General features: G+C 42.8%; 1 protein-coding gene across 2 annotated transcripts in view; it reads right to left on the reverse strand.

The window, feature by feature from the left end:
- LOC115196574 (plakophilin-3-like) overlaps positions 1-27052 on the reverse strand; it is a 51161-nt gene that overhangs the window by 12908 nt on the left and 11201 nt on the right. For both annotated transcript variants that reach the window (XM_029757417.1, XM_029757416.1), the window contains 14 exons: positions 21629-21720; positions 20185-20373; positions 19645-19788; positions 18606-18848; positions 18062-18253; positions 17013-17170; positions 12614-12737; positions 8032-8236; positions 4304-4478; positions 3136-3253; positions 2744-2908; positions 2360-2542; positions 1516-1669; positions 943-1138 (listed from right to left, as the gene is read on the reverse strand). In XM_029757417.1, the coding sequence (XP_029613277.1) occupies positions 943-1138; positions 1516-1669; positions 2360-2542; positions 2744-2908; positions 3136-3253; positions 4304-4478; positions 8032-8236; positions 12614-12737; positions 17013-17170; positions 18062-18253; positions 18606-18848; positions 19645-19788; positions 20185-20373; positions 21629-21720 (2338 nt within the window). The remainder of the gene's footprint in view (positions 1-942; positions 1139-1515; positions 1670-2359; positions 2543-2743; positions 2909-3135; positions 3254-4303; positions 4479-8031; positions 8237-12613; positions 12738-17012; positions 17171-18061; positions 18254-18605; positions 18849-19644; positions 19789-20184; positions 20374-21628; positions 21721-27052) is intronic.

Raw genomic sequence — 27052 nt, forward strand, 5'->3', positions numbered from 1 at the left:
GCCTTAAGACACGGATCAGTGAGCAACGCAGCAATATACGGACAGGGGAGACAAAAAAATCAGGTTGCTGTTCATTTTGTACAAGCTGGACATCCTATTAGTTCTCTGAAATACAATGCAATAGAAATGGTCAAGATGTCCTGCAGGAGAGGGGACATTGAGAGGAAACGTCTTCAAAGGGAATCTTTATGGATCCACAGGCTCAACCCACTGTCTCCTCTTGGCCTTAACGAGGAGTTTGACTTGAAAACGTTTTTATAGTTTCAATATGTCTAAATTGTGTTATTTTTTTTAAATGTTATTGTAAATATTGATCACACTCTCTGTGTATGATCATATATTTTGATATATTGAATGTTAATATTGTTAAACTATGTTATAATATATTTTTTTAATCTCCTGTTTCAGGAAGTGATGTCACTGAGTACTGCCCCTATATATGCCCCCACCTGGGATGTGAACGCCTAATGAAGACCTAAGGGTCGAAACGTTGTTATAAATAAATATCACCTGGGAGCACGAGCAGCAGTGTGCTGCGTTTTCCTTTCTGTTTTCCATGAGTTCTTGATGCCACCCGTTTCTATTAAACACCAGGTTAAAACCTCTTCGGGCTAGCGGGCGGTATTTTCACGTCCGGGTTGAAATCTGATTTTCATGTGTTGGTATGCTGGGTGCTGTCCTCAGATAATAGCATGGTTTGCTTTCGCCGTAAAGCCTTTTTGAAATCTGACACGGTGGCTAGATTAACAAGAAGTTAAGCTTTAATTTGGTGTATTGCACTTGTGAATATATGTAAGTTAAATATTTCTAATAATTGTTTTGAATTTCGTGCTCTGCCATTTCACCGGATGTTGGGGAAACGTTCCGCTAGCGGAACCCCTAGCCATAAAAGGTTTTAATACCAGCAGAAACACTGCTACCAATATTCCTCCCATTCCATACCTGCTGTCGTGGGAGTTCTTAATGGCCACTAGTTTCTGCAGCCCGTCGAAGAAGGCGATGTCCCGGGCTGCGATGGTGCTGGATGTCACCAAGTTGTTCAACGTTCCACAGATGTTGACCACCACATCGCTGGACGGCTCCTTCTGCTGACAGTCAACAGGCAGTTCGGTCACCAGGTTGTTCACTACCTTTGTGGCTGGAGAGAGGAACGTTTTATTGGTCGACCTGTAGTTGTGTTGTTGGTCCTTGCTCTAGCATGAAATAAATGGGTTTTCCCCCCCATCTGGTTTCGCTTATATGTCATTCAAGGACAAATTGTGACAAATTGTGTTCCAAATATGTAATGCAAATGTTCATGCAAATCTCACATTGCCATGAAATCAATCCCTAATTTACATGAAAGTCTGATTTCTGCTGAGATCTACTGTTCTCATGATGTCATGTTTAAAAAAAAATATTAAAAAAACGTATGCCGCAACCAATTTCCCATCTGTGACAAAATTACTATTACTTTTATATTGAAGTGGGTCAAAGGTACTACTGCGTACACACGTATTGTCTACGGTTACTGACCCATGGCGTTCTTGTCCTTGGCATGGCGTGACAGGTTTCTAAGGAAGCCTGTGAGGGATCTCAGCTCCAGGTCATTATTGGTCCTCAGTTTGTCCAACATCACAGGAAGCATCCTCTCTTGCTCCAGAGCCACGTGACTCAGCACCTCCGCCCACTGAGGAAGGAGAGGGAGAGATTCATTGAAAGGCACGTCCAAGTCAAGAACACTTTAAATGCTGTATTTGGCCTTGTCCATAAACAACCCCTACCATCATAGGATTTGCTCAAATCCTCAGATCACCACAAGTGTCTGGGATAGGGCTTGTTTCTGGACAGAGTTATAAACCTGATCAATGTGAATGATCTGGCTTGGAGCTGCTCCCTCTCTTGGGACAGAGAGAGAGAGGTCATTTTACACTTTTAGAAAAAAGGGTTCCAAAAGGGTTCTTCGGCTGTCCCCATAGAAGAACGCCCTTTGGTTCCAGGTAGAACCCTATTGGGTTCCATGTAGAATCTTCTGTGGAAAGAGTTCTACATGGAACCCAAAGGGTTCTTGAAAGGGTTCTCCTAAGGGGACAGCTTTCTTTCTAAGAGTGTAGGACAGTATTCCCAACCTACTTAAGTTACTGTACATTGTACCCCAATCACATCTTGCTCTGTCTGCTGAATTGCATTAACATTTTAGTCATTTAGCAGACGCTCTTATCCAGAGCAACTTACAGTAGTGAATGCATACATTTCATACATTTTTTCTCCGTACTGGTCCCCCGTGGGAATCGAACCCACAACCCTGGCGTTGCAAACACCATGCTCTACCAACTGAACCACACGGGACCTATAGGCATGGGTAATTCTCAACACTCACCCTCTTGTCTCCTGCGGTGATGTTCTGCAGAGCCCCGGCTGCAGCCTCGCGGGTGGTGGAGTTGGTCTCACAGCCCTGCAGCACTCTGTTATACAGCCCCACTACCTGGGGGTGCCACAGCCACTCCAGACCCTTGGGTACGCGGGCCACCTCCGTGAACGTAGACATGTCCTGGTTCTTCCTCTGAAAGAAGGGTAAAAGGGGTCAATGTGATAAAGGAGTTCCATTTTCACACAGACAGGGTCATTCTGAATACCATTAAGACAATTAAGGTTCAACTGCTAAACTGACAGAAGAACAAGAACAAAGAAGAACAACGACGACGACGACGACGGAAGAAGGAGGACAAGAAGACTATAAGAGGATTGACAGTGAGACACATACATCTTTGACTTTCTTGCTCTGAGGGGTAAAGCAACCAATGGCTTCGCTCCTGCTGGTTTCCTGGCCTCTGGTTGGTCCTTCCAGACGTAGCAGGGCTGATGGCGGGATCTCACTGTACAGTTGGTAGGAGAGGTTCCTCAGGACACATAAAGTGTTCTCCACACCCTGGAAACACACAGAAAAATGATTAGGTCCATACTCAAATGAGATTATCTGATGCGTGGTAAGGGGTCTGGTGTAAAATGCCTGCTGTGGCATCACCCAGGTAGGAAATTGTTGGTTGAGGTGAGTTTCCCCTTTCATTGCAAAGTGCTTTGAGCATCTGGAAAGGTACTATATATATATATCCAATCAATAATGCAATTATTATTCTACAATGTGCTTGGTCTCACCTTTTCCTCCACCTTGCCATCCTGTACGGAGGCCTGGACGTATCCTACCAGGGCATCCACCAGACCGTTGGTCTCCCGCATCTGCCGCCTGGTCTTCTCATTCACTGAGCTCAGGTTCCTGGGGACAGGTTAGGGATGGGATAGTCAAACATAAATCAGAGCTGACATGGAACTCTATAGTGCAGGTGAGAACAGTGTCCTTACCCTAAACGTAATGTGAAGAATGAGAAGAAGAAGAAGAACAAGAATAACAGGAAGTGTACTATACTGCAGTGAACTATATAGTGTACTATAGTGCACTGTATGTACTATACTGTACTATAGTGTACTGTACGTACTATACTGTACTATAGTGTACTATACTGCAGTGAACTATATAGTGTACTATACTGTACTATAGTGTACTGTACTATACTGTACAATAGTGTACTATAGTGTACTACAGTGTACTATACTATAGTGTATTATACTGTACTATAGTGTACTACACTGTACTATAGTGTATTACACTACTATAGTTTATAATACTATTATATACTGTACTATAGTGCACTATACTGTAGTGTACGATAATGTACTATACTGCACTATACTGTACTATCCTATAGTGTACTATAGTGTATTATACTGTACTATAGTGTACTGTACTATAGTGTACTATAGTGTAGTGTACGATAGTGTATTATAATGTACTATACTATAGTGTATTATACTGTACTATACTATAGTGTACTATAGTGTACTATAGTGTATTACACTGTACTATACTATAGTGTACTATAGTGTACTATAGTGTATTATACTGTACTATAGTGTATTATACTGTACTATAGTGTACTATAGTGTATTATACTGTACTATATTATAGTGTACTGTAGTGTATTACACTGTACTATACTATAGTGTACTATAGTGTATTACACTGTACTATACTATAGTGTACTATAGTGTACTATAGTGTATTATACTGTACTATAGTGTATTATACTGTACTATAGTGTACTATAGTGTATTATACTGTACTATATTATAGTGTACTGTAGTGTATTATACTGTACTATACTATAGTGTACTATAGTGTATTATACTGTACTATACTATAGTGTACTATAGTGTACTATAGTGTATTATACTGTACTATATTATAGTGTACTGTAGTGTACTGTACCTGAGACATCCGGTGGTGTTGCAGAAGATGTCCACCTCAGAGGGGCTCTGCTGGATGACCTCAGAGTCTCCACCTCCTGAGAGCGGGATCAGGATCCTCTCTGTGAGCTCACCTAGCGTCTCCTTGGCTAGTTTCTCCTTCAGGTTGTCTTTGGATGACAGGTTCCACAGAATACCTGACAGAAAACCCAGAGAGACACGCTCAGTAAAGCGGCCATAGAAAGCACGATTCTCAGCGGGCAAATTGCATTTTCATACCATACTTTTCTGGTTGTAAACTGGTCATCTACGTTTACTGGTGAACTGGTATCTTTTTTTTAAACAGGTAAATACGTATTTTTTGATGACAACATCAACTAGCTAAAACATGTCTAGTGTGTTACCACTATGGCCAGTCTCATAGGAACTAACCAAGCAGTCATTACAGCAATCTACAGCCTGCCTTTCTCTCTCTCTTCTCTACAGCAATCTACAGCCTGCCTTTCTCTCTCTCTTCTCTACAGCAATCTACAGCCTGCCTTTCTCTCTCTCTTCTCTATAGCAATCTACAGCCTGCCTTTCTCTCTCTCTTCTCTACAGCAATCTACAGCCTGCCTTTCTCTCTCTCTTCTCTACAGCAATCTACAGCCTGCCTTTCTCTCTCTCTTCTCTACAGCAATCTACAGCCTGCCTTTCTCTCTCTCTTCTCTACAGCAATCTACAGCCTGCCTTTCTCTCTCTCTTCTCTACAGCAATCTACAGCCTGCCTTTCTCTCTCTCTTCCCTACAGCAATCTACAGCCTGCCTTTCTCTCTCTCTTCCCTACAGCAATCTACAGCCTGCCTTTCTCTCTCTCTTCTCTACAGCAATCTACAGCCTGCCTTTCTCTCTCTCTTCTCTACAGCAATCTACAGCCTGCCTTTCTCTCTCTCTTCCCTACAGCAATCTACAGCCTGCCTTTCTCTCTCTCTTCCCTACAGCAATCTACAGCCTGCCTTTCTCTCTCTCTTCTCTACAGCAATCTACAGCCTGCCTTTCTCTCTCTCTTCTCTACAGCAATCTACAGCCTGCCTTTCTCTCTCTCTTCTCTACAGCAATCTACAGCCTGCCTTTCTCTCTCTCTTCTCTACAGCAATCTACAGCCTGCCTTTCTCTCTCTCTTCTCTACAGCAATCTACAGCCTGCCTTTCTCTCTCTCTTCCCTACAGCAATCTACAGCCTGCCTTTCTCTCTCTCTTCTCTACAGCAATCTACAGCCTGCCTTTCTCTCTCTCTTCCCTACAGCAATCTACAGCCTGCCTTTCTCTCTCTCTTCTCTACAGCAATCTACAGCCTGCCTTTCTCTCTCTCTTCTCTACAGCAATCTACAGCCTGCCTTTCTCTCTCTCTTCTCTACAGCAATCTACAGCCTGCCTTTCTCTCTCTCTTCTCTACAGCAATCTACAGCCTGCCTTTCTCTCTCTCTTCTCTACAGCAATCTACAGCCTGCCTTTCTCTCTCTCTTCCCTACAGCAATCTACAGCCTGCCTTTCTCTCTCTCTTCTCTACAGCAATCTACAGCCTGCCTTTCTCTCTCTCTTCTCTACAGCAATCTACAGCCTGTCTTTCTCTCTCTCTTCTCTACAGCAATCTACAGCCTGCCTTTCTCTCTCTCTTCTCTACAGCAATTCCCCGTGGCTGTGTACCAATAAACCTGAACGTGTAGAGGTCCAGACAGTGACCGTGTTCTAACAGCTTGACTAGAGAGAGTGAAAGGACTGTGAGTCATACAGGGTGTGGCAAAGGTCCAGACAATGACCTTGTTCTAACAGCTTGACTAGAGAGAGTGACAAGGACTGTGAGTCATACAGGGTGTGGCAGAGAGAGAACACTACAGGTGGAGACAACTCCCTCCTATACACTCTGTACTCCACACACACACACACACACACACACACACACACACACACACACACACACACACACACACACACACACACACACACACACACACACACACACACACACACACACACACACACACACACACACACACACACACACACACCACCTTTTCATAGATGTGTATCATTCAGTTCCCATAAAGGGTAACGGGTCGTCAGCTCTCCACTCCCATACCGCAACCCAAACGTTCCTTATCGGGGCTGACAAACTGACTTAACCCCAGAATCTGTTGTAGAAAGCTAGGTGTTGAGGAGTTTCCTTTGTGTCCAATAGAGAGTTTCAGTTCAACCCTCGGCATGCTACCGGTCTAGACAGGAGGATGGAAAAGTTAAGATAGACTACAGAGAGGTAGGGACGTTAACTAGAGCAGAGAAAAGCCCTCAGATCTCAGCAATTCAACATGGCCGCCAGTCCACCCATCACAGAACGTTGACTCGGATGTGAATGCCAGTTCTAATCACTATATTTCCATGGAGTCAACTCGATTGAGAGGCCATGGTGTGAGTGACAAACAGGGCCCTCATACCTATTATTTCACCTAAAGTTCTTTCACCTGAAGTTATTTCACCTAAAGTTATTTCACCTAAAGTTCTTTCACCTAAAGTTCTTTCACCTAAAGTTCTTTCACCTAAAGTTCTTTCACCTAAAGTTCTTTCACCTAAAGTTCTTTCACCTAAAGTTCTTTCACCTAAAGTTATTTCACCTAAAGTTATTTCACCTAAAGTTCTTTCACCTAAAGTTATTTCACCTAAAGTTCTTTCACCTAAAGTTCTTTCACCTAAAGTTATTTCACCTAAAGTTATTTCACCTAAAGTTCTTTCACCTAAAGTTCTTTCACCTAAAGTTCTTTCACCTAAAGTTCTTTCACCTAAAGTTCTTTCACCTAAAGTTCTTTCACCTAAAGTTCTTTCACCTAAAGTTATTTCACCTAAAGTTATTTCACCTAAAGTTCTTTCACCTAAAGTTATTTCACCTAAAGTTCTTTCACCTAAAGTTCTTTCACCTAAAGTTATTTCACCTAAAGTTATTTCACCTAAAGTTATTTCACCTAAAGTTCTTTCACCTAAAGTTCTTTCACCTAAAGTTCTTTCACCAGGTATGTTACTGAGAGAGAACACATTCTCTTCTTTAATTTTTTTGTTACCCCTTTTTCTCCCCAATTTCGTGGTATCCAATTGGTAGTTACAGTCTTGTCTCATTGCTGCAACTCCCGTACGGACTCGGGAAAGCCGAAGGTCGAGAGCCGTGCGTCCCCCCCCGAAACACAACCAGCCAAGCCACACTGATTCTTGACACAAATGCCCACCTAACCCGGAAAGACAGACGCACCAATGCGGTGGAGGAAACACCGTACACCTGGCGACCGTGTCAGCGTAAACTGCACCCGGCTCGCCACAGGAGTCGCTAGAGCGCCATGGGACAAGGACATCCCTACCGGCCAAACCCTCCCCTAACCCGGACGACGCTTGTGCGCCGCCCCATGTGTCTCCCAGGGCGCGGCCGGCTGCGACAGAGCCTGAACTCGAACTAGCACTACGATGCAGTGCCTTAGACCACGGCACCACTCGGGAGGCCAAACACGTTCTCTTTTCCAACAATGGCCTGTCAGCGTATCTTACCTGGCTACCTTGGAAGTTTCTTTGGATACAATAATATATGACTTTGTTGTCCATATGTTACAGGCAAACAATGGACATGTGTCTTCCGCTCCGTTCTCAACCTCCCCCCCCCCACCCCACCCACCTTCCCCCCAGACAGCACACATCACACAGTCTGCTAAATGACAAACATTTAAAATGTCCTGACCTGTGATGTTCTTGCGTAGCTCATCATCATTCTCCTTCAGAGCATTGATGAGCTGAGGAATTCCTCCCTCCTCGATGAGGGACATCTTGTTGTCCATGTTCTCATAGATGACGTTCCTCATAGCCCCTGTGGCGTAGCGAGCCACCTCCAGGTTCTCACTGTTGAACAGCCTCACCAGCTCCTGGATGGCCTTATATTGCTGCACCTAGTGATGGAAGAGAGAGAGAGAGGGACAACTCTGTAAGGTTCGGACTCAAACGTATGGTACTAATTCACTCCCTACCCCTTTCCCCTTGGCCCCAACCATTCAATGTTTTTGCAGGTCTGGAGAGGTGAAGACCAAAGGGAAAGGGGTATAGAATTCATTGGGACTGTTAGTGAACCCTGTTACCCCTCCAACAAGAGGATACATAAAGTACTATCTGTAACGCTGCTAGTTAACAGAACAAGTTCCTACAACAGGAGTAGTCAAACCCCTGTTTCTGGGGTACTGCAGGATTGTGTTCCAACTTAGGCACCACACCTGATCAACTGAGCTAATTGATCAGTTCAGTGATTACCTAAATTCCACACACCCGATCAACTGAGCTAATTGATCAGTTCAGTGATTACCTAAATTCCACACACCCGATCAACTGAGCTAATTGATCAGTTCAGTGATTACCTAAATTCCACACACCCGATCAACTACGCTAATTGATCAGTTCAGTGATTACCTAAATTCCACACACCTGATCTTCCGGCGGCACTCTAGGAACCAGGGTTGCCTACCCCACCCCTGTCCTACAAGATACCTGTCTGTGATAAACTACTACATACATACCTGCTCGGAAACAAAAGTGTGTCTGTCACGTCAACAAGACCATATTCTTCGATAATTACTTAGATCACATGAACGCCTGCTGAACTGTGACATAAATCAAAGTTGAGACTTTTTTATATAAGCAGCTACGCCAAGATTGCCAGTTGATACACCTGGAGCACGCCTATGTGTTGATACACCTGGAGCACGCCTATGTGTTGATACACCTGGAGCACGCCTATGTGTTGATACACCTGGAGCACGCCTATGTGTTGATACACCTGGAGCACGCCTATGTGTTGATACACCTGCAGCACGCCTATGTGTTGATACACCTGGAGCACGCCTATGTGTTGATACACCTGGAGCACGCCTATGTGTTGATACACCTGGAGCACGCCTGTGTTGATACACCTGGAGCACGCCTATGTGTTGATACACCTGGAGCACGCCTATGTGTTGATACACCTGGAGCACGCCTATGTGTTGATACACCTGGAGCACGCCTATGTGTTGATACACCTGGAGCACGCCTATGTGTTGATACACCTGGAGCACGCCTATGTGTTGATACACCTGGAGCACGCCTATGTGTTGACACACCTGGAGCACGCCTATGTGTTGATACACCTGGAGCACGCCTATGTGTTGATACACCTGCAGCACGCCAATGTGTTGATACACCTGGAGCACGCCTATGTGTTGATACACCTGCAGCATGCCTATGTGTTGATATATAATAGTTCTTATGCAACTAACAACTTCACCACTATTGAAGAATGTACAGCATGTCCCTTATATTCTGCTATGGAATACTGTAACACACCGACTGGGATGCATGTCTGAGGGTTAGTCAGTTAGTTGTCTTTTCCACATCAGACAGAGGAAACATCACAAGAAGGAAACATCATACAGAGGAAACATCACAAGAAGGAAACATCAGACAGAGGAAACATCACAAGAAGGAAACATCAGACATGGGAAACATCACAAGAAGGAAACATCAGACAGAGGAAACATCAGACAGTGGAAACATCAGACAGAGGAAACATCACAAGAAGGAAACATCAGACAGAGGAAACATCACAAGAAGGAAACATCAGACAGAGGAAACATCACAAGAAGGAAACATCAGACAGAGGAAACATCAGACAGTGGAAACATCACAAGAAGGAAACATCAGACAGAGGAAACATCATAAGAAGGAAACATCAGACAGAGGAAACATCATACAGAGGAAACATCACAAGAAGGAAACATCAGACAGAGGAAACATCATACAGAGGAAATATCACAAGAAGGAAACATCAGACAGAGGAAACATCACAAGAAGGAAACATCAGACAGAGGAAACATCACAAGAAGGAAACATCAGACAGAGGAAACATCAGACAGTGGAAACATTACAAGAAGGAAACTTCATACAGAGGAAACATCAGACAGAGGAAACATCACAAGAAGGAAACATCACAAGAAGGAAACATCAGACATGGGAAACATCACAAGATGGAAACATCAGACATTGGAAACATCACAAGAAGGAAACATCAGACAGTGGAAACATCACAAGAAGGAAACTTCATACAGAGGAAACATCACAAGAAGGAAACATCAGACAGAGGAAACATCACAAGAAGGAAACATCAGACAGAGGAAACATCACAAGAAGGAAACATCACAAGAAGGAAACATCAGACAGAGGAAACATCACAAGAAGGAAACATCAGACAGAGGAAACATCACAAGAAGGAAACATCAGACAGAGGAAACATCACAAGAAGGAAACATCAGACAGTGGAAACATCACAAGAAGGAAACATCAGACATGGGAAACATCAGACAGTGGAAACATCACAAGAAGGAAACATCAGACAGAGGAAACATCATAAGAAGGAAACATCAGACAGAGGAAACATCATACAGAGGAAACATCACAAGAAGGAAACATCAGACAGAGGAAACATCATACAGAGGAAATATCACAAGAAGGAAACATCAGACAGAGGAAACATCACAAGAAGGAAACATCAGACAGAGGAAACATCACAAGAAGGAAACATCAGACAGAGGAAACATCAGACAGTGGAAACATTACAAGAAGGAAACTTCATACAGAGGAAACATCAGACAGAGGAAACATCACAAGAAGGAAACATCACAAGAAGGAAACATCAGACATGGGAAACATCACAAGATGGAAACATCAGACATTGGAAACATCACAAGAAGGAAACATCAGACAGTGGAAACATCACAAGAAGGAAACTTCATACAGAGGAAACATCACAAGAAGGAAACATCAGACAGAGGAAACATCACAAGAAGGAAACATCAGACAGAGGAAACATCACAAGAAGGAAACATCACAAGAAGGAAACATCAGACAGAGGAAACATCACAAGAAGGAAACATCAGACAGAGGAAACATCACAAGAAGGAAACATCAGACAGAGGAAACATCACAAGAAGGAAACATCAGACAGTGGAAACATCACAAGAAGGAAACATCAGACATGGGAAACATAACTGCATCGCTTCTTCTTTTTATAAGAAACATTTAATGTGTTAAATCCCAAATTGTTTGCATAGTCAACTTACACACAGCTCTGACACACACACTTATCCCACCAGACATGCCACCAGGGGTCTTTTCACAATCCGCAAATCCAGAACAAATTCAAGAAAACGTACAGTGTTATATAGAGCCCTTATTGCATGGAACTCCCTTCCATCTCATATTGCTCAAATGAACAGCAAACCAGGGTTCAAAAAACAGATAAGTGGACAACCTATTCCCCATGGGTCCCAAATGGACAACCTATTCACTATGGGTCCCAAAGGGAAAACCTATTCCCCATTGGTCCCAAATGGACAACCTATTCACTATGGGTCCCAAATGGACAACCTATTCACTATGGGTCCCAAATGGACAACTTATTCCCTATGGGTCCCAAATGGACAACCTATTCACTATGGGTCCGAAATGGACAACTTATTCCCTATGGGTCCCAAATGGACAACCTATTCCCTATGGGTCCCAAATGGACAACTTATTCCCCATGGGTCCCAAATGGACAGCCTATTCCCTATGGGTCCCAAATGGACAACTTATTCCCCATGGGTCCCAAATGGACAGCCTATTCCCTATGGGTCCCAAATGGACAACTTATTCCCCATGGGTCCCAAATGGACAGCCTATTCCCTATGGGTCCCAAATGGACAACCTATTCCCCATGGGTCCCAAATGGACAACTTATTCCCCATGGGTCCCAAATGGACAACTTATTCCCCATGGGTCCCAAATGGACAGCCTATTCCCTATGGGTCCCAAATGGACAACTTATTCCCCATGGGTCCCAAATGGACAGCCTATTCCCTATGGGTCCCAAATGGACAACTTATTCCCCATGGGTCCCAAATGGACAGCCTATTCCCTATGGGTCCCAAATGGACAACTTATTCCCCATGGGTCCCAAATGGACAGCCTATTCCCTATGGGTCCCAAATGGACAACTTATTCCCCATGGGTCCCAAATGGACAACTTATTCCCTATGGGTCCCAAATGGACAACTTATTCCCCATGGGTCCCAAATGGACAGCCTATTCCCTATGGGTCCCAAATGGACAACTTATTCCCCATGGGTCCCAAATGGACAACCTATTCCCTATGGGTCCCAAATGGACAACTTATTCCCTATGGGTCCTGGTTAAAAGCAGTGCACTATAAAAGGAATAGGGTACCATTTGAGAACCAGACAAAAAGGAAGTCCCCTTATTACCTCGTTCTTGGCATCGTTGTTGTTGTAACATTCGTGTTGGATATAAGCTGCTCCCAGAACCTGCGTTTCAGCATCGTCATCTTTCAGGTACCTCACCGCCGTGAGCATGTCCAAGTTATTAATCCTGTCCAATCACAAAGAGAACAATCAATCATTATGGTCCCGGGGACTCAATCTGATCACGCTGGTGGATAACGCAGCTCTTAAAGGCAATGTTACCGCGTTCATTTAAGGAAAAACGCTGCAGATGTCGGCTCATTTAAAAAGTACATTTAAATGTCAAGCCCGCTATAACGTGGATCTATCGTGGATCGGAATGAATGAAAGCCACCTGCGAGCCAGGGCCTAATCATCTAACATCAGCACCCAACCTCACTAATACTCTTGTGGCTGAATGGAAGCAAGTCCCCCTGCAGCAATGTTCCAACATCTAGTGGAAAGCCTTCCCAGAAGAGTGGAGGCTGTTATAGCAGCAATGTTCCAACGTCTAGTGGAAAGCCTTCCCAGAAGAGTGGAGGCTGTTATAGCAGCAATGTTCCAACGTCTAGTGAAAAGCCTTCCCAGAAGAGTGGAGGCTGTTATAGCAGCAATGTTCCAACATCTAGTGGAAAGCCTTCCCAGAAGAGTGGAGGCTGTTATAGCAGCAATGTTCCAACATCTAGTGGAAAGCCTTCCCAGAAGAGTGGAGGCTGTTATAGCAGCAATGTTCCAACATCTAGTGGAAAGCCTTCCCAGAAGAGTGGAGGCTGTTATAGCAGCAATGGACCAACATCTAGTGAAAAGCCTTCCCAGAAGAGTGGAGGCTGTTATAGCAGCAATGTTCCAACATCTAGTGAAAAGCCTTCCCAGAAGAGTGGAGGCTGTTATAGCAGCAATGTTCCAACATCTAGTGGAAAGCCTTCCCAGAAGAGTGGAGGCTGTTATAGCAGCAATGTTCCAACGTCTAGTGGAAAGCCTTCCCAGAAGAGTGGAGGCTGTTATAGCAGCAATGTTCCAACGTCTAGTGAAAAGCCTTCCCAGAAGAGTGGAGGCTGTTATAGCAGCAATGTTCCAACATCTAGTGAAAAGCCTTCCCAGAAGAGTGGAGGCTGTTATAGCAGCAATGTTCCAACATCTAGTGGAAAGCCTTCCCAGAAGAGTGGAGGCTGTTATAGCAGCAATGTTCCAACATCTAGTGGAAAGCCTTCCCAGAAGAGTGGAGGCTGTTATAGCAGCAATGTTCCAACATCTAGTGGAAAGCCTTCCCAGAAGAGTGGAGGCTGTTATAGCAGCAATGTTCCAACATCTAGTGGAAAGCCTTCCCAGAAGAGAGGAGGCTGTTATAGCAGCAATGTTCCAACATTTAGTGGAAAGCCTTCCCAGAAGAGTGGAGGCTGTTATAGCAGCAATGTTCCAACATCTAGTGGAAAGCCTTCCCAGAAGAGTAGAGGCTGTTATAGCAGCAATGTTCCAACATCTAGTGGAAAGCCTTCCCAGAAGAGTAGAGGCTGTTATAAGCAGCAATGTTCCAACATCTAGTGGAAAGCCTTCCCAGAAGAGTAGAGGCTGTTATAGCAGCAATGGACCAACATCTAGTGGAAAGCCTTCCCAGAAGGGTGGAGGCTGTTATAGCAGCAATGTTCCAACATCTAGTGGAAAGCCTTCCCAGAAGAGTGGAGGCTGTTATAGCAGCAATGTTCCAACATCTAGTGGAAAGCCTTCCCAGAAGAGTAGAGGCTGTTATAGCAGCAATGTTCCAACATCTAGTGGAAAGCCTTCCCAGAAGAGTAGAGGCTGTTATAGCAGCAATGTTCCAACATCTAGTGGAAAGCCTTCCCAGAAGAGTAGAGGCTGTTATAGCAGCAATGTTCCAACATCTAGTGGAAAGCCTTCCCAGAAGGGTGGAGGCTGTTATAGCAGCAATGTTCCAACATCTAGTGGAAAGCCTTCCCAGAAGAGTGGAGGCTGTTATAGCAGCAATGTTCCAACATCTAGTGGAAAGCCTTCCCAGAAGAGTGGAGGCTGTTATAGCAGCAAAGGAGGGGGGACCAACTCCAATTGAGGGGGGACCAACTCCTATTAATGCACATGACTTTTGAATGAGATGTTTGACGAGCAGGTGTCCACATACTTTTGGTCATGTAGTTTATCAAGACAAGCCTAGTCCTGGAATGAAAAGCATAGGCTACTCAATTGAGAATCACCTATGAATTCGTTTTTTTTGTCCTGTGTCCGGGAAACTGGCCCTCTGTGTATGACAGGGTTGTGGTCAATTATATTCAAAGGAAGTACACTGAAATGAGGCAAACTGAGGTAAAACTCAACCCTGGTGTCTAATTAGGTAAACTGAGGTAATACTTGAATCAATGTTGCCAGTCTAACTGACCAGCCAGGTCAACATGATACACAGATTTCAGTGCCACGGTATAATTATGTGCCTGTGTGAATGGTAACTGATCTTAAGGTAGCAGCACACTGTGGGGTTTTCCCCCCCCCATCCGCTGTGCTAACCGCTAGGCGCCAGCTGTTTGTGTGTGACATGTGAAGCCTGAAACTGTTGTGGTACCACACCCAAACCAGTCCTGTCACTAAGGGAGTAATGCAGGAGTCATCTCAGAATCCATAGCTATTGGGAAAGAGACACACATGGACACACTTTCACACGTTTTCACACTCTTTACATACACTGCTACTCTGTTTATTATCTATCCTGATTTATACTACCTACATTATATTACCTCAACTACCAACACTGCTGCTACTCTGTTTATTATCTATCCTGATTGACTAGTCATTTTTACCACTACCTACATGTAAATATTACCTCAATTACCCCGTACCCCTGCACATTGACTTGTTAGGTTAGATTACTCGTTAGATATTACTGCACTGTCGGAACTAGAAGCACAAGCATTTTGCTACACTCGCATTAACATCTGCTAACCATTTGTATATGACAAAATAAAATTTGATTTTAAAAATTTGATTTGATTTACCGGTATTCCTTGTATATCGCCTCATTATTGTTATTTTATTGTGTTACTATTTCCTTTTTTATTTGATGCTAATTGTTCTTACTTTTAACTCTGCATTGTTGGGAAAAGGGCTCGTAAGTAAGCATTTCACAGTAAAGTCTACACCTATTGTATTAGGCATGTGACCAATAACATGTGACCAATAACATGTGACCAATAACATGTGACCAGTAACATGTGACCAATAACATGTGACCAGTAACATGTGACCAATAACATGTGACCAGTAATATGCGACCAGTAACATGTGACCAATAACATGCGACCAGTAATACGCGACCAGTAACATGTGACCAATAACATGTGACCAATAACATGTGACCAGTAACATGTGACCAGTAACATGTGACCAATAACATGCGACCAATAACATGTGACCAGTAACATGTGACCAGTAACATGTGATTTATATTATTACAGTACATGTAATCTACAACATGCACCCAGGGGCACTGCAGCTTGACCCTCATGTTCTCCTCTTAACTGTGTGTGAAATTTCTGTTGTTCGCTATTACACATGGACAATAAAGTTGTATTCTATTCTATTGTTCTATTATATTGTCATTGTGTGTCCAGTCATGTCTTACCCACTGAGGTTGCCCCCATGCTGCCAGTCATGTCTTATCCACTGAGGTTGCCCCCATGCTGCCAGTCATGTCTTACCCGCTGAGGTTGCCCCCATGCTGCCAGTCATGTCTTATCCACTGAGGTTGCCCCCATGCTGCCAGTCATGTCTTACCCACTGAGGTTGCCCCCATGCTGCCAGTCATGTCTTATCCACTGAGGTTGCCCCCATGCTGCCAGTCATGTCTTACCCACTGAGGTTGCCCCCATGCTGCCAGTCATGTCTTACCCACTGAGGTTGCCCCCATGCTGCCAGTCATGTCTTACTAACTGAGGTTGCCCCCATGCTGCCAGTCATGTCTTACCCACTGAGGTTGCCCCCATGCTGCCAGTCATGTCTTACCCACTGAGGTTGCCCCCATGCTGCCAGTCATGTCTTATCCACTGAGGTTGCCCCCATGCTGCCAGTCATGTCTTACCCACTGAGGTTGCCCCCATGCTGCCAGTCATGTCTTACCCGCTGAGGTTGCCCCCATGCTGCCAGTCATGTCTTACCCACTGAGGTTGCCCCCATGCTGCCAGTCATGTCTTACCCACTGAGGTTGCCCCCATGCTGCCAGTCATGTCTTACCCACTGAGGTTGCCCCCATGCTGCCAGTCATGTCTTACCCACTGAGGTTGCCCCCATGCTGCCAGTCATGTCTTACCCGCTGAGGTTGCCCCCATGCTGCCAGTCATGTCTTATCCACTGAGGTTGCCCCCATGCTGCCAGTCATGTCTTACCCACTGAGGTTGCCCCCATGCTGCCAGTCATGTCTTACCCACTGAGGTTGCCCATGCTGCCGGTCATGTCCATCTGTCCGTCGTAGATATCCATGCCCTTCCCAACACTGTGCATGCTCTTGACAGACATGGTCCTGGGAAGAGAGGCCTGTCTCTGTTGCTGCATCATCATGTTCCCCTGAGACCCCGACGACACCTACAAATAATACATAACAATAATAATAATAATATTAAACATTTATAATTATAATATGAATAACAATTATACATGTGAATTTGTATAGCGCTAAAGCATTTAAAAATATTATAATAGTAATACAACATAAAAACATCAAGGCAGGTAAAATAGTGATAGTGTAGTAGTTGCTAAAAATACTTCTCAGATTAGGCCCAGCCCATCATGGACCATGGGCTATGTGAATATACAGGGGGCTCACCTCCCAGTGTTGTTCTGTTGCATTATGTTCTATTGTTATATCGGGGCGGCAGGTAGCCTAGTGGTTAGAGCGTTGGACTAGTAACCGAATAATGTATTGTTATACTGTGTTATATATAGTGTGTTGTATTGTCATAGTGTATTATAGTGTGTTGTATTGTTATACTGTATTATAGTGTGTTGTATTGTTATACTGTATTATAGTGTGTTGTATTGTTATACTGTATTATAGTGTGTTGTATTGTTATACTGTATTATAGTGTGTTGTATTGTTATACTGTGTTATATATAGTGTGTTGTATTGTCATAGTGTATTATAGTGTGTTGTATTGTTATACTGTATTATAGTGTGTTGTATTGTCATACTGTGTTATAGTGTGTTGTATTGTCATACTGTATTATAGTGTGTTGTATTGTTATACTGTATTATAGTGTGTTGTATTGTCATACTGTATTATAGTGTGTTGTATTGTTATACTGTGTTATATATAGTGTGTTGTATTGTCATACTGTATTATAGTGTGTTGTATTGTCATAGTGTATTATAGTGTGTTGTATTGTCATAGTGTATTATAGTGGGTTCTGTATGTTGACCTCACAAAATACATTTACAAGCAAATTAAATGAAACGTAACATATCGTTACTCTCACCTGGCCCATCACGAACCCACCTCCTCCATCCCCCCCACTGACGCTGCTGTTCCCCCCGGGGGGGAAGGTAGACGCCCCAGACATGGATCCCATGGACATCCTGTTGTTCCTGTTGTTGATCCTACTGATGGTGCGGAACGCCGGTCCTTTAAAGGAATGCTGCTGCTGGACCGACATCATCTCCTCTCCTCCCTACCGGATGTTAGAAACATACGTATTAAAAAAAAATCTGTTAGAAATACAATCTTAGAAATACAATCGTTATAAAATAAAATACATTTACTGTGAAGAAGGTGTACTGTGAAACGTTAAAAACGCCTTCTAGCCTGTCTTTGCTTTGACAAAGAACCAAATTCTATTATTATTATTATTGCAACGCGACACGAGCGGTGTGGTCAGCATGTAAAGCTAGTTAGGAGTGCGTTGTTTGTTACTAAATACATTTCAATTGTATAAGAAACAGGTTATCAAGTCATTTCACATGCCGTGCAAATGGAACGTGTTAATCTTGTGTCAAATTAATTTCTGGTAGGGTTCCACCAACCATCATCTCTCCTCCTCCGCTCTGGGCTAGTGTCCCGCTGAGTGAGCGCCTCATGGGTACCATAGATCCCACTCCTCCTATTCCTCCTCCTCCTGCCTGTCTCATTTGTGTCCCTGAACTGTAGGCTCCTGCACTAACAGTGCTGTAGACAGACTGCTGGCGGCTGAAGGTGGCATCGCGGTCTGAGGCCAGGCTGCCACCATCGCTGACGTCCGCAGCCACCCAGGCTGCCACCGGAGACGGCTGAGAACAAGAATCAGAAACAGAATCAGTAAGTGTTGTTGCCAAGCAATGAACTGGAACAGGAACAAAGGATTTTGTCTCGGTGCGGATATAAAAGTTCATCATCAACATCCACATCAATCCAGATCATCATCAATCTAGATCATCATCAACATCCCCATCAACCCAGATCCCCATCAATCCAGATCATCATCAACCCAGATCCCCATCAATCCAGGTCATCATCAACATCCACATCAATCCAGATCCCCATCAATCCAGATCATCATCAATCCAGATCATCATCAACCCAGATCCCCATCAACCCAGATCCCCATCAATCCAGATCATCATCAATCCAGATCATCATCAACCCAGATCCCCATCAATCCAGATCATCATCAACATCCACATCAATCCAGATCATCATCAACCCAGATCCCCATCAATCCAGATCATCAACCCAGATCCACATCAATCCAGATCCTCATCAATCCAGATCCCCATCAATCCAGATCATCATCAACATCCACATCAATCCAGATCATCATCAACCCAGATCCCCATCAATCCAGATCATCATCAACCCAGATCCCCATCATTCCAGATCATCATCAATCCAGATCCCCATCAATCCAGATCATCATCAACATCCACATCAATCCAGATAATCATCAAACCAGATCATCATCAATCCTGGTAGAAAGACATCAAGAATACAGATACATAGAACCAACACTTGCAAGAAAAAAAAATCTTTAACACAATACACAATACACACACACACAAAAAAAACATAATATATAAATGACTATACCTGTGCAGGCAGGTTCTGGAGCCTCATGGAGCGCAGAGAGGTCTCTGGGTCTGGCCCAGGGACACGGCTCAGAGTCCGGATCACAGTGGGCATCTGTTGGCCCCTCATGTTGCCCCCGCCTCCTCCTCGGTAGACCCCTCCTCCCTGTAGAACAAAACATAAATAAACCAGCACCATGGAACACACTAATTCAAGTATTTTTTTTTTTACTGTATACTAAATACTGTATATAGAGTAAAGTAATTATAATTAATCATTAAAATATATTTCTTATGTGGTATAGATTCAGTACACATAGATTTATACAGTACACAGAATACAATAAATCATTAAAATACAATAAATCATTAAAATACAGTAAATCATTAAAATACAGTAAATAATAAAAATACTGTAAATTATTCAAATACAATAAATCATTAAAATACAGTAAATCATTAAAATACAGTAAATAATAAAAATACAGTAAATTATTTAAATACAATAAATCATTAAAATACAGTAAATCATTAAAAAAAAGTGTATCCTTAAAATGTTTACCTGGTAGCCCCCTCCTCCTAGGGAACCCCCTCCTGTGCGCATGTCATCATGGTACTTGTACCCTCCACCTCCTCCTCTTCCACCACCTCCTCCTCTTCCTCCACCTCCCATGGTGACCCTCTGACCACCTCCGAGGTCCACCGCAGAGTGGGAGGAGAAACCGCCTGAGTAGTGAGGCATATTGGGTGCCTGGGGGACAAGAGGAGGAGGAATAGGAGGGGAGAAAGAGGAGGGGAGGACGGAGGAGGTGGAGGGGAAGAGGAGGAAGGAGGAGAAGAGGAGGAAGGAGGAGACGAGGAGGAGAAGAGGAGGAAGGAGGAGAAGAAAAAGAAGAAAGAAGAAGACGTTTAACCCTAACCTCCAATAGAAAGCTTAGGGGCACGATGGAACAAAGTCTTGTTGAATCATTATTAGATTCTGTAAATGCAATGAGTCACTGTCATAAAAGGGAGTGGTTGTCTGTGCACCTACATTGTGCAACGCTAATTGTAAAGTCATGGGAAATTGTTGGGGTTTCGTTTTTTCGTTTTTTTTTTTACAGTCAACAAGGCCACTACTGGAGTTCTTTATGTTGCTGCTATATTACCCTGTCATCTGAACGACGTACTTAAATAATCTACTGGATATTTGCTGAATCTATTACAAAAAAACACAATATATGTCTGGAAAAAGATTACATTCATGAAATCAATGAATGTATCAATGAAAAGTTCATTCAACAATGTCAATGTGTCATAGTCTAATGACATCTGCTATGCTAACGTGAGGTGGATAACATTCTGACTGAGATGTGGAGAAATCTGGAGGGTGGATAACATTCTGACTGTGAGATGTGGAGAAATCTGGAGGGTGGATAACATTCTGACTGTGAGATGTGGAGAAATCTGGAGGGTGGATAACATTCTGACTGTGAGATGTGGAGAAATCTGGAGGGTGGAACGAACTTTACGTCCTGGAGAGGTTGGTACAGAGCTGCTGTGAAATACCACACTTCCAGAGAAGACCTAGCTCACTGGCTCTGGCACACTGCACTGTGAAACCCTCCCACTGTGTATTTACAGGGAGCTGCGGAGGGCATACTCAGAGTATACTGGCCACGTGTTCATGTAAACAGACAGTGTCTATAATGTCTCTCTACCTCTTCATTTGGCGATGACCAACCGTTGAACATATTATCTGATACCCAGAAACCACTGGATGTGTAAAGGCTGCAGTATTTTCCTAAGAGTAAGAATATGTTCTGGTAGGCCGGTATTGTTTGTGATACCTAGTGCCGAAGACTACCACTCAACATGACAGGCCCGGAGGCTGTCATGACAGGTGTGGAGGCTGTGTAGACGTAGGACTACAACTCACCATGACAGGTGTGGAGGCTGTGTAGATGTAGGACTACAACTCACCATGACAGGTGTGGAGGCTGTGTAGACGTAGGACTACAACTCACCATGACAGGTCTGGAGCCTGTGTAGACGTAGGACTTGGAGCTGAATCCTGGGTTGAAGGTCTGGTACTTCATTGTTGAAGAACCGCCGTGTTCTAGAAAACAAAAGAGAGGGGAAAATCTGACAGTCATTAAACCGCCCACCAAAGCCTGATCCAATTTAAAGACAACACTAAGGAATGGACCTGAATCAGCCCACCAAAGCCTGATCCAATTTAAAGACAACACTAAGGAATGGACCTGAATCAGCCCACCAAAGCCTGATCCAATTTAAAGACAACACTAAGGAAGGACCTGAATCAGCCCACCAAAGCCTGATCCAATTTAAAGACAACACTAAGGAAGGACCTGAATCAGCCCACCAAAGCCTGATCCAATTTAAAGACAACACTAAGGAAGGACCTGACATTAAAAATATTTTTATTTTTTATTTAACCAGGCAAGTCAGTTAAGAACAAATTCTTATTTACAACGACAGCCTACTCCAGCCAAACCCTGACAACGCTGGGCCAATTTTGCACGGCCCTATGGGACTCCCAATCACAGCTGGATGTGATACAGCCTGGATTTGAACCAGGTACTGTAGTGATGCCATCTAGCACTGAGATGCAGTGCTTTAGGCCGCTGCGCCACTTGGAAGCCCACCAAAACAACGAGGCCTTGTGTTTTTTACCACCACCACCACACCCGTAACAAACATTGAAATTACATTGACATAACTAGTATAATGATATGGGAAGTGATATTGTAAAACTTGTTGGAATATTTTATTATAGTATGACTGGATACAAAGTCCAGTGTGGTTATAACTTGTAGGTCCCTTCATAAAGTATGGTTTACATAGGCAGGTGTTGTTGACAATTACATAGAAGGAGAGTATAGGTGTTAGACAGCTAGGGGGGAATTCCCACCTGAGTTAAGCGTGTGTAAATGGAACATAATTCCCTTTTTTTATGCACTTTTCTCTCCACGTATATATTCTGACCTGGAACTTAAGCATGAGAACAGCATGCTATTCACCCTGCTATTAGTTCCAGGTGGAGATCAAATAAATGAATGTGTGGCGGAGGTGTCTACAGAAATAACACCATTCTCCACGCATCGTGTGTCTACAGAAATAACACCATTCTCCACGCATCGTGTGTCTACAGAAATAACACCATTCTCCACGCACCGTGTGTCTACAGAAATAACACCATTCTCCATGCACCGTGTGTCTACAGAAATAACACCATTCTCCATGCACCGTGTCTACAGAAATAACACCATTCTCCATGCACCGTGTGTCTACAGAAATAACACCATTCTCCACGCACCGTGTGTCTACAGAAATAACACCATTCTCCATGCACCGTGTGTCTACAGAAATAACACCATTCTCCATGCACCGTGTGTCTACAGAAATAACACCATTCTCCATGCATCGTGTGTCTACAGAAATAACACCATTCTCCATGCACTGTGTGTCTACAGAAATAACACCATTCTCCATGCACCGTGTGTCTACAGAAATAACACCATTCTCCATGCACAGTGTGTCTACAGAAATAACACCATTCTCCATGCACCGTGTGTCTACAGAAATAACACCATTCTCCATGCACCGTGTGTCTACAGAAATAACACCATTCTCCATGCACCGTGTGTCTACAGAAATAACACCATTCTCCACGCACCGTGTGTCTACAGAAATAACACCATTTTCTATCCATAGTAATTTACAACTTGATAAGAGCTATTGATAAGAGCTAGGTAAATGATCATTCCGTTTCGATAAGGGGATTGTAAATATACAAGAAAATTATTTTTTTTATCTATTTGACCTTATAATTGCTGGAGATAAATGTGAAACCAGTCATATGGCAGCAAACTGAAATATATCAACATATCACCTTTTCCACAGTGAAGTTGATGAAATGTTGGCCTTATAACTTGCAATGATGACATTTGGAGATCCAGGCTATAGGCTTCTGTAGCCATTCACAAATCACAGAATAAACCTACCGAGTTGATTTCTGGAATGTTTAAATTACATGCCCAGACTTTTCACTATATTTTTTTACAATTTGTATCATGTTAATCATTAGCCACTAATCGTTAGCCACCGTCAGCTATACCCAGATACATTTATAACTGTCACTTTAGTGTTAGTTTCCTGACATTTATAACTGTCTCTTTAGTGTTAGTTTCCTGACATTTATAACTGTCTCTAGTTAGTTTCCTTACAATTTGCATCATTCCATTCCATTGTTAATTTACCTTTCTTTCCTGTGTGACATTTGTGTGGTTGTTCCTGAGGATAGCTTGCTATAGTGGATCATATTAGGCTAACCTATTACAATAATTTGCGACATGTACACTCTTAGAAAAAAAAACGGTGGTAAGTAGAACCATGTAGGGGTTCTTCGGTTTGTCCCCACAGAGGAATACTTTTTGGTGCTACAATACCATGAGGTTCTAGGTAAAAGCCTTTGCCTTACAAAGAACCCTTTTGGAGTGTAGCCTATTGGAATCCTTATGGAACGCAGCAGTTTAAACCTGGAGTCATCACAGTTGCGTGATTAGTTAGGATGATCAGGGTAGATTTATACGACTACTGGTCATCCCCTAATTGTACACTTCTCATCTTTCAATATTTCGTGGATTGAACAATTAAATATTGAAGAATCAAACCACTGTATTTTGTTTTGTCGGGCACTCCAAATAGTTAAAAATATATATATATTATTCATAAATACTTTCCTAACCCTAAATAATATACAAGATTAGAGTCTTTTTTAATCTAACAATTGGTGCTGAAAAGGAGACCCCTATGCGTGTATTTACCCGGCTTTCTTTCACCGATCCGTAATATTCTGAACCGTACTCTCCATATATTTTAGTGAGTCTGTCAAGAAAATTCAAATTAAAGGTACACCAAATTTAAAGGGACGGCTTTAGATACATATACTGAAAACCCTATTGAATGAAAACTTCCATGAGAAAATCTGTTGGTCAGCAAGTGGGAGGGTTTTCAGTAGTTGAATTACATGTATTCAGCGTGTGCAAGGGATCCACGACTGCAAAGGCCATTACGCACCTGCATACGGTAAGTCTAAGTCTGAATCAGGCCCAGACAGAGCAGCAGTAAGAGGAAGGGTATCTCTTGTCATAATAATACCTAATAATTTAAACTAACTAACTGTACCTTCTGCATAAATTATACAATACCAACAACTCAGGTTCCTGTTTACTCACACACATGCACGCCTGCGCACACACACACACACACACACACACACACACACACACACACACACACACACACACACACACACACACACACACACACACAAGCACACACACACACACACACACACACACACACACACAAGCACACACACACACACACACACACACACACACACACACACACAAGCACACACACACAGACACACAGACACACACACACACAGACACAGACACAGACACAGACACAGACACAGACACACACACAGACACACACACAGACACACACACACACACACAGACACACCACCCATTACACCAACACGTGATCAGCTATATTCTGACCTGGTTGTCATTGGTTACCCGACAGTCAGGAGGACAACAATACTGATGCAGTACCTGCATCACACCAGCCTGACCTGGGTGCAAATAGCATTTGTTTTCTTTCAAATACTTTGAGCATGTGAGCAAGCCTGTAGCGCCGGAGGGGCGGGATTAGCATCGGGGCTATTCCATTGGATGTATTACTTCAGACAAGTTGAAATAAAGCACAATTAAAGAGACAGACGGTGCCTTAATAACTGTTGCTATGACAGTGAAGCCCTGAGAGAGACAGACATCGCCTTCATAACTGTTGCTGTGAAAGTGAAGCCCAGAGAGAGACAGACAGCGCCTTCATAACTGTTGCTGTGACAGTGAAGCCCTGAGAGACAGACAGCGCCTTCATAACTGTTGCTGTGACAGTGAAGCCCTGAGAGACAGACAGCGCCTTCATAACTGTTGCTGTGAAAGTGAAGCCCAGAGAGACAGACAGCACCTTCATAACTGTTGCTGTGAAAGTGAAGCCCTGAGAGACAGACAGTGCCTTCATAACTGTTGCTGTGAAAGTGAAGCCCTGAGAGACAGACAGCGCCTTCATAACTGTTGCTGTGAAAGTGAAGCCCTGAGAGACAGACAGCGCCTTCATAACTGTTGCTGTGAAAGTGAAAGTGAATCCCAGAGAGAGACAGACACAGAGACAGAGAGCAGTGACCTTATGACCTTATGGTGTCTCTGTTATCTTATCTATAGTGAAACTGACAGGACATACAGGTTTGTGTTTAAACTAGAAATATCTAAAACTACATTATGTTTTTCAATAGAAATGTAATTTAATGTCCAATACATATTAACAAACACATTTTTATTATTGTTCTAAAACATACATATTGTTATTGTTGTTGTTCTATAATATATATATTGTTATTGTTCTATAACATATATATTGTTATTGTTCTATAACATATATATTGTTATTGTTGTTGTTCTATAACATACATATTGTTATTGTTCTATAACATAGTCATTGTTATTGTCGTTGTTCTATAACATACTTATTGTTATTGTTATTGTTCTATAACATAGTTATTGTTATTGTTATTGTTCTACAACATACTTATTGTTATTGTTATTGTTCTATAACATAGTTATTGTTATTGTTATTGTTCTACAACATACATATTGTTATTGTTATTTTTCTACAACATACATATTGTTATTGTTCTACAACATACATATTGTTATTGTTCTACAACATACATATTGTTATTGTTGTTATTCTATAACATACATATTGTTATTGTTGTTGTTCTATAATATACATATTGTTATTGTTGTTGTTCTACAACATACATATTGTTATTGTTCTATAACATATATATTGTTATTGTTATTGTTGTATAACATACATATTGTTGTTGTTCTGTAAAATACATATTGTTATTGTTCTATAACATACATATTGATATTGTCATGGTTCTAAAACATATTTGTACAGCAGCTACAAATATACAAATATACATGGGGACATAAACAAAGTGCATTTATAGTCCAGATAGACTGATGCTGCATCCTGTCCCAGAGGAATACGTTTGTGAGAACCAGTGTGTGCAGAGAGAGAAGACAATTTGATGACATTTAAATGTTTCACATGCTGTGACATGACCTGCTTAAATTATAGGGGAGCTATGAGCGTAGACTGGTCCTGACAGATCCTTCATTTACCAGAAATGATCTCACAGAAATGGCTGTTGGCCCCTGTCATATCCTAACACAAAGGAAATGGGACTGATCCCCCTGCGTTGAAGTACAGGTTGAGACCTATAACCCATCGGGGAATTCTCAACAGGGCTCGGAAAACAGGCCACATCAGGGACATCA

Source organism: Salmo trutta, chromosome 7 (assembly GCF_901001165.1).
Source record: "Salmo trutta chromosome 7, fSalTru1.1, whole genome shotgun sequence".
Taxonomy (NCBI): domain Eukaryota; kingdom Metazoa; phylum Chordata; class Actinopteri; order Salmoniformes; family Salmonidae; genus Salmo; species Salmo trutta.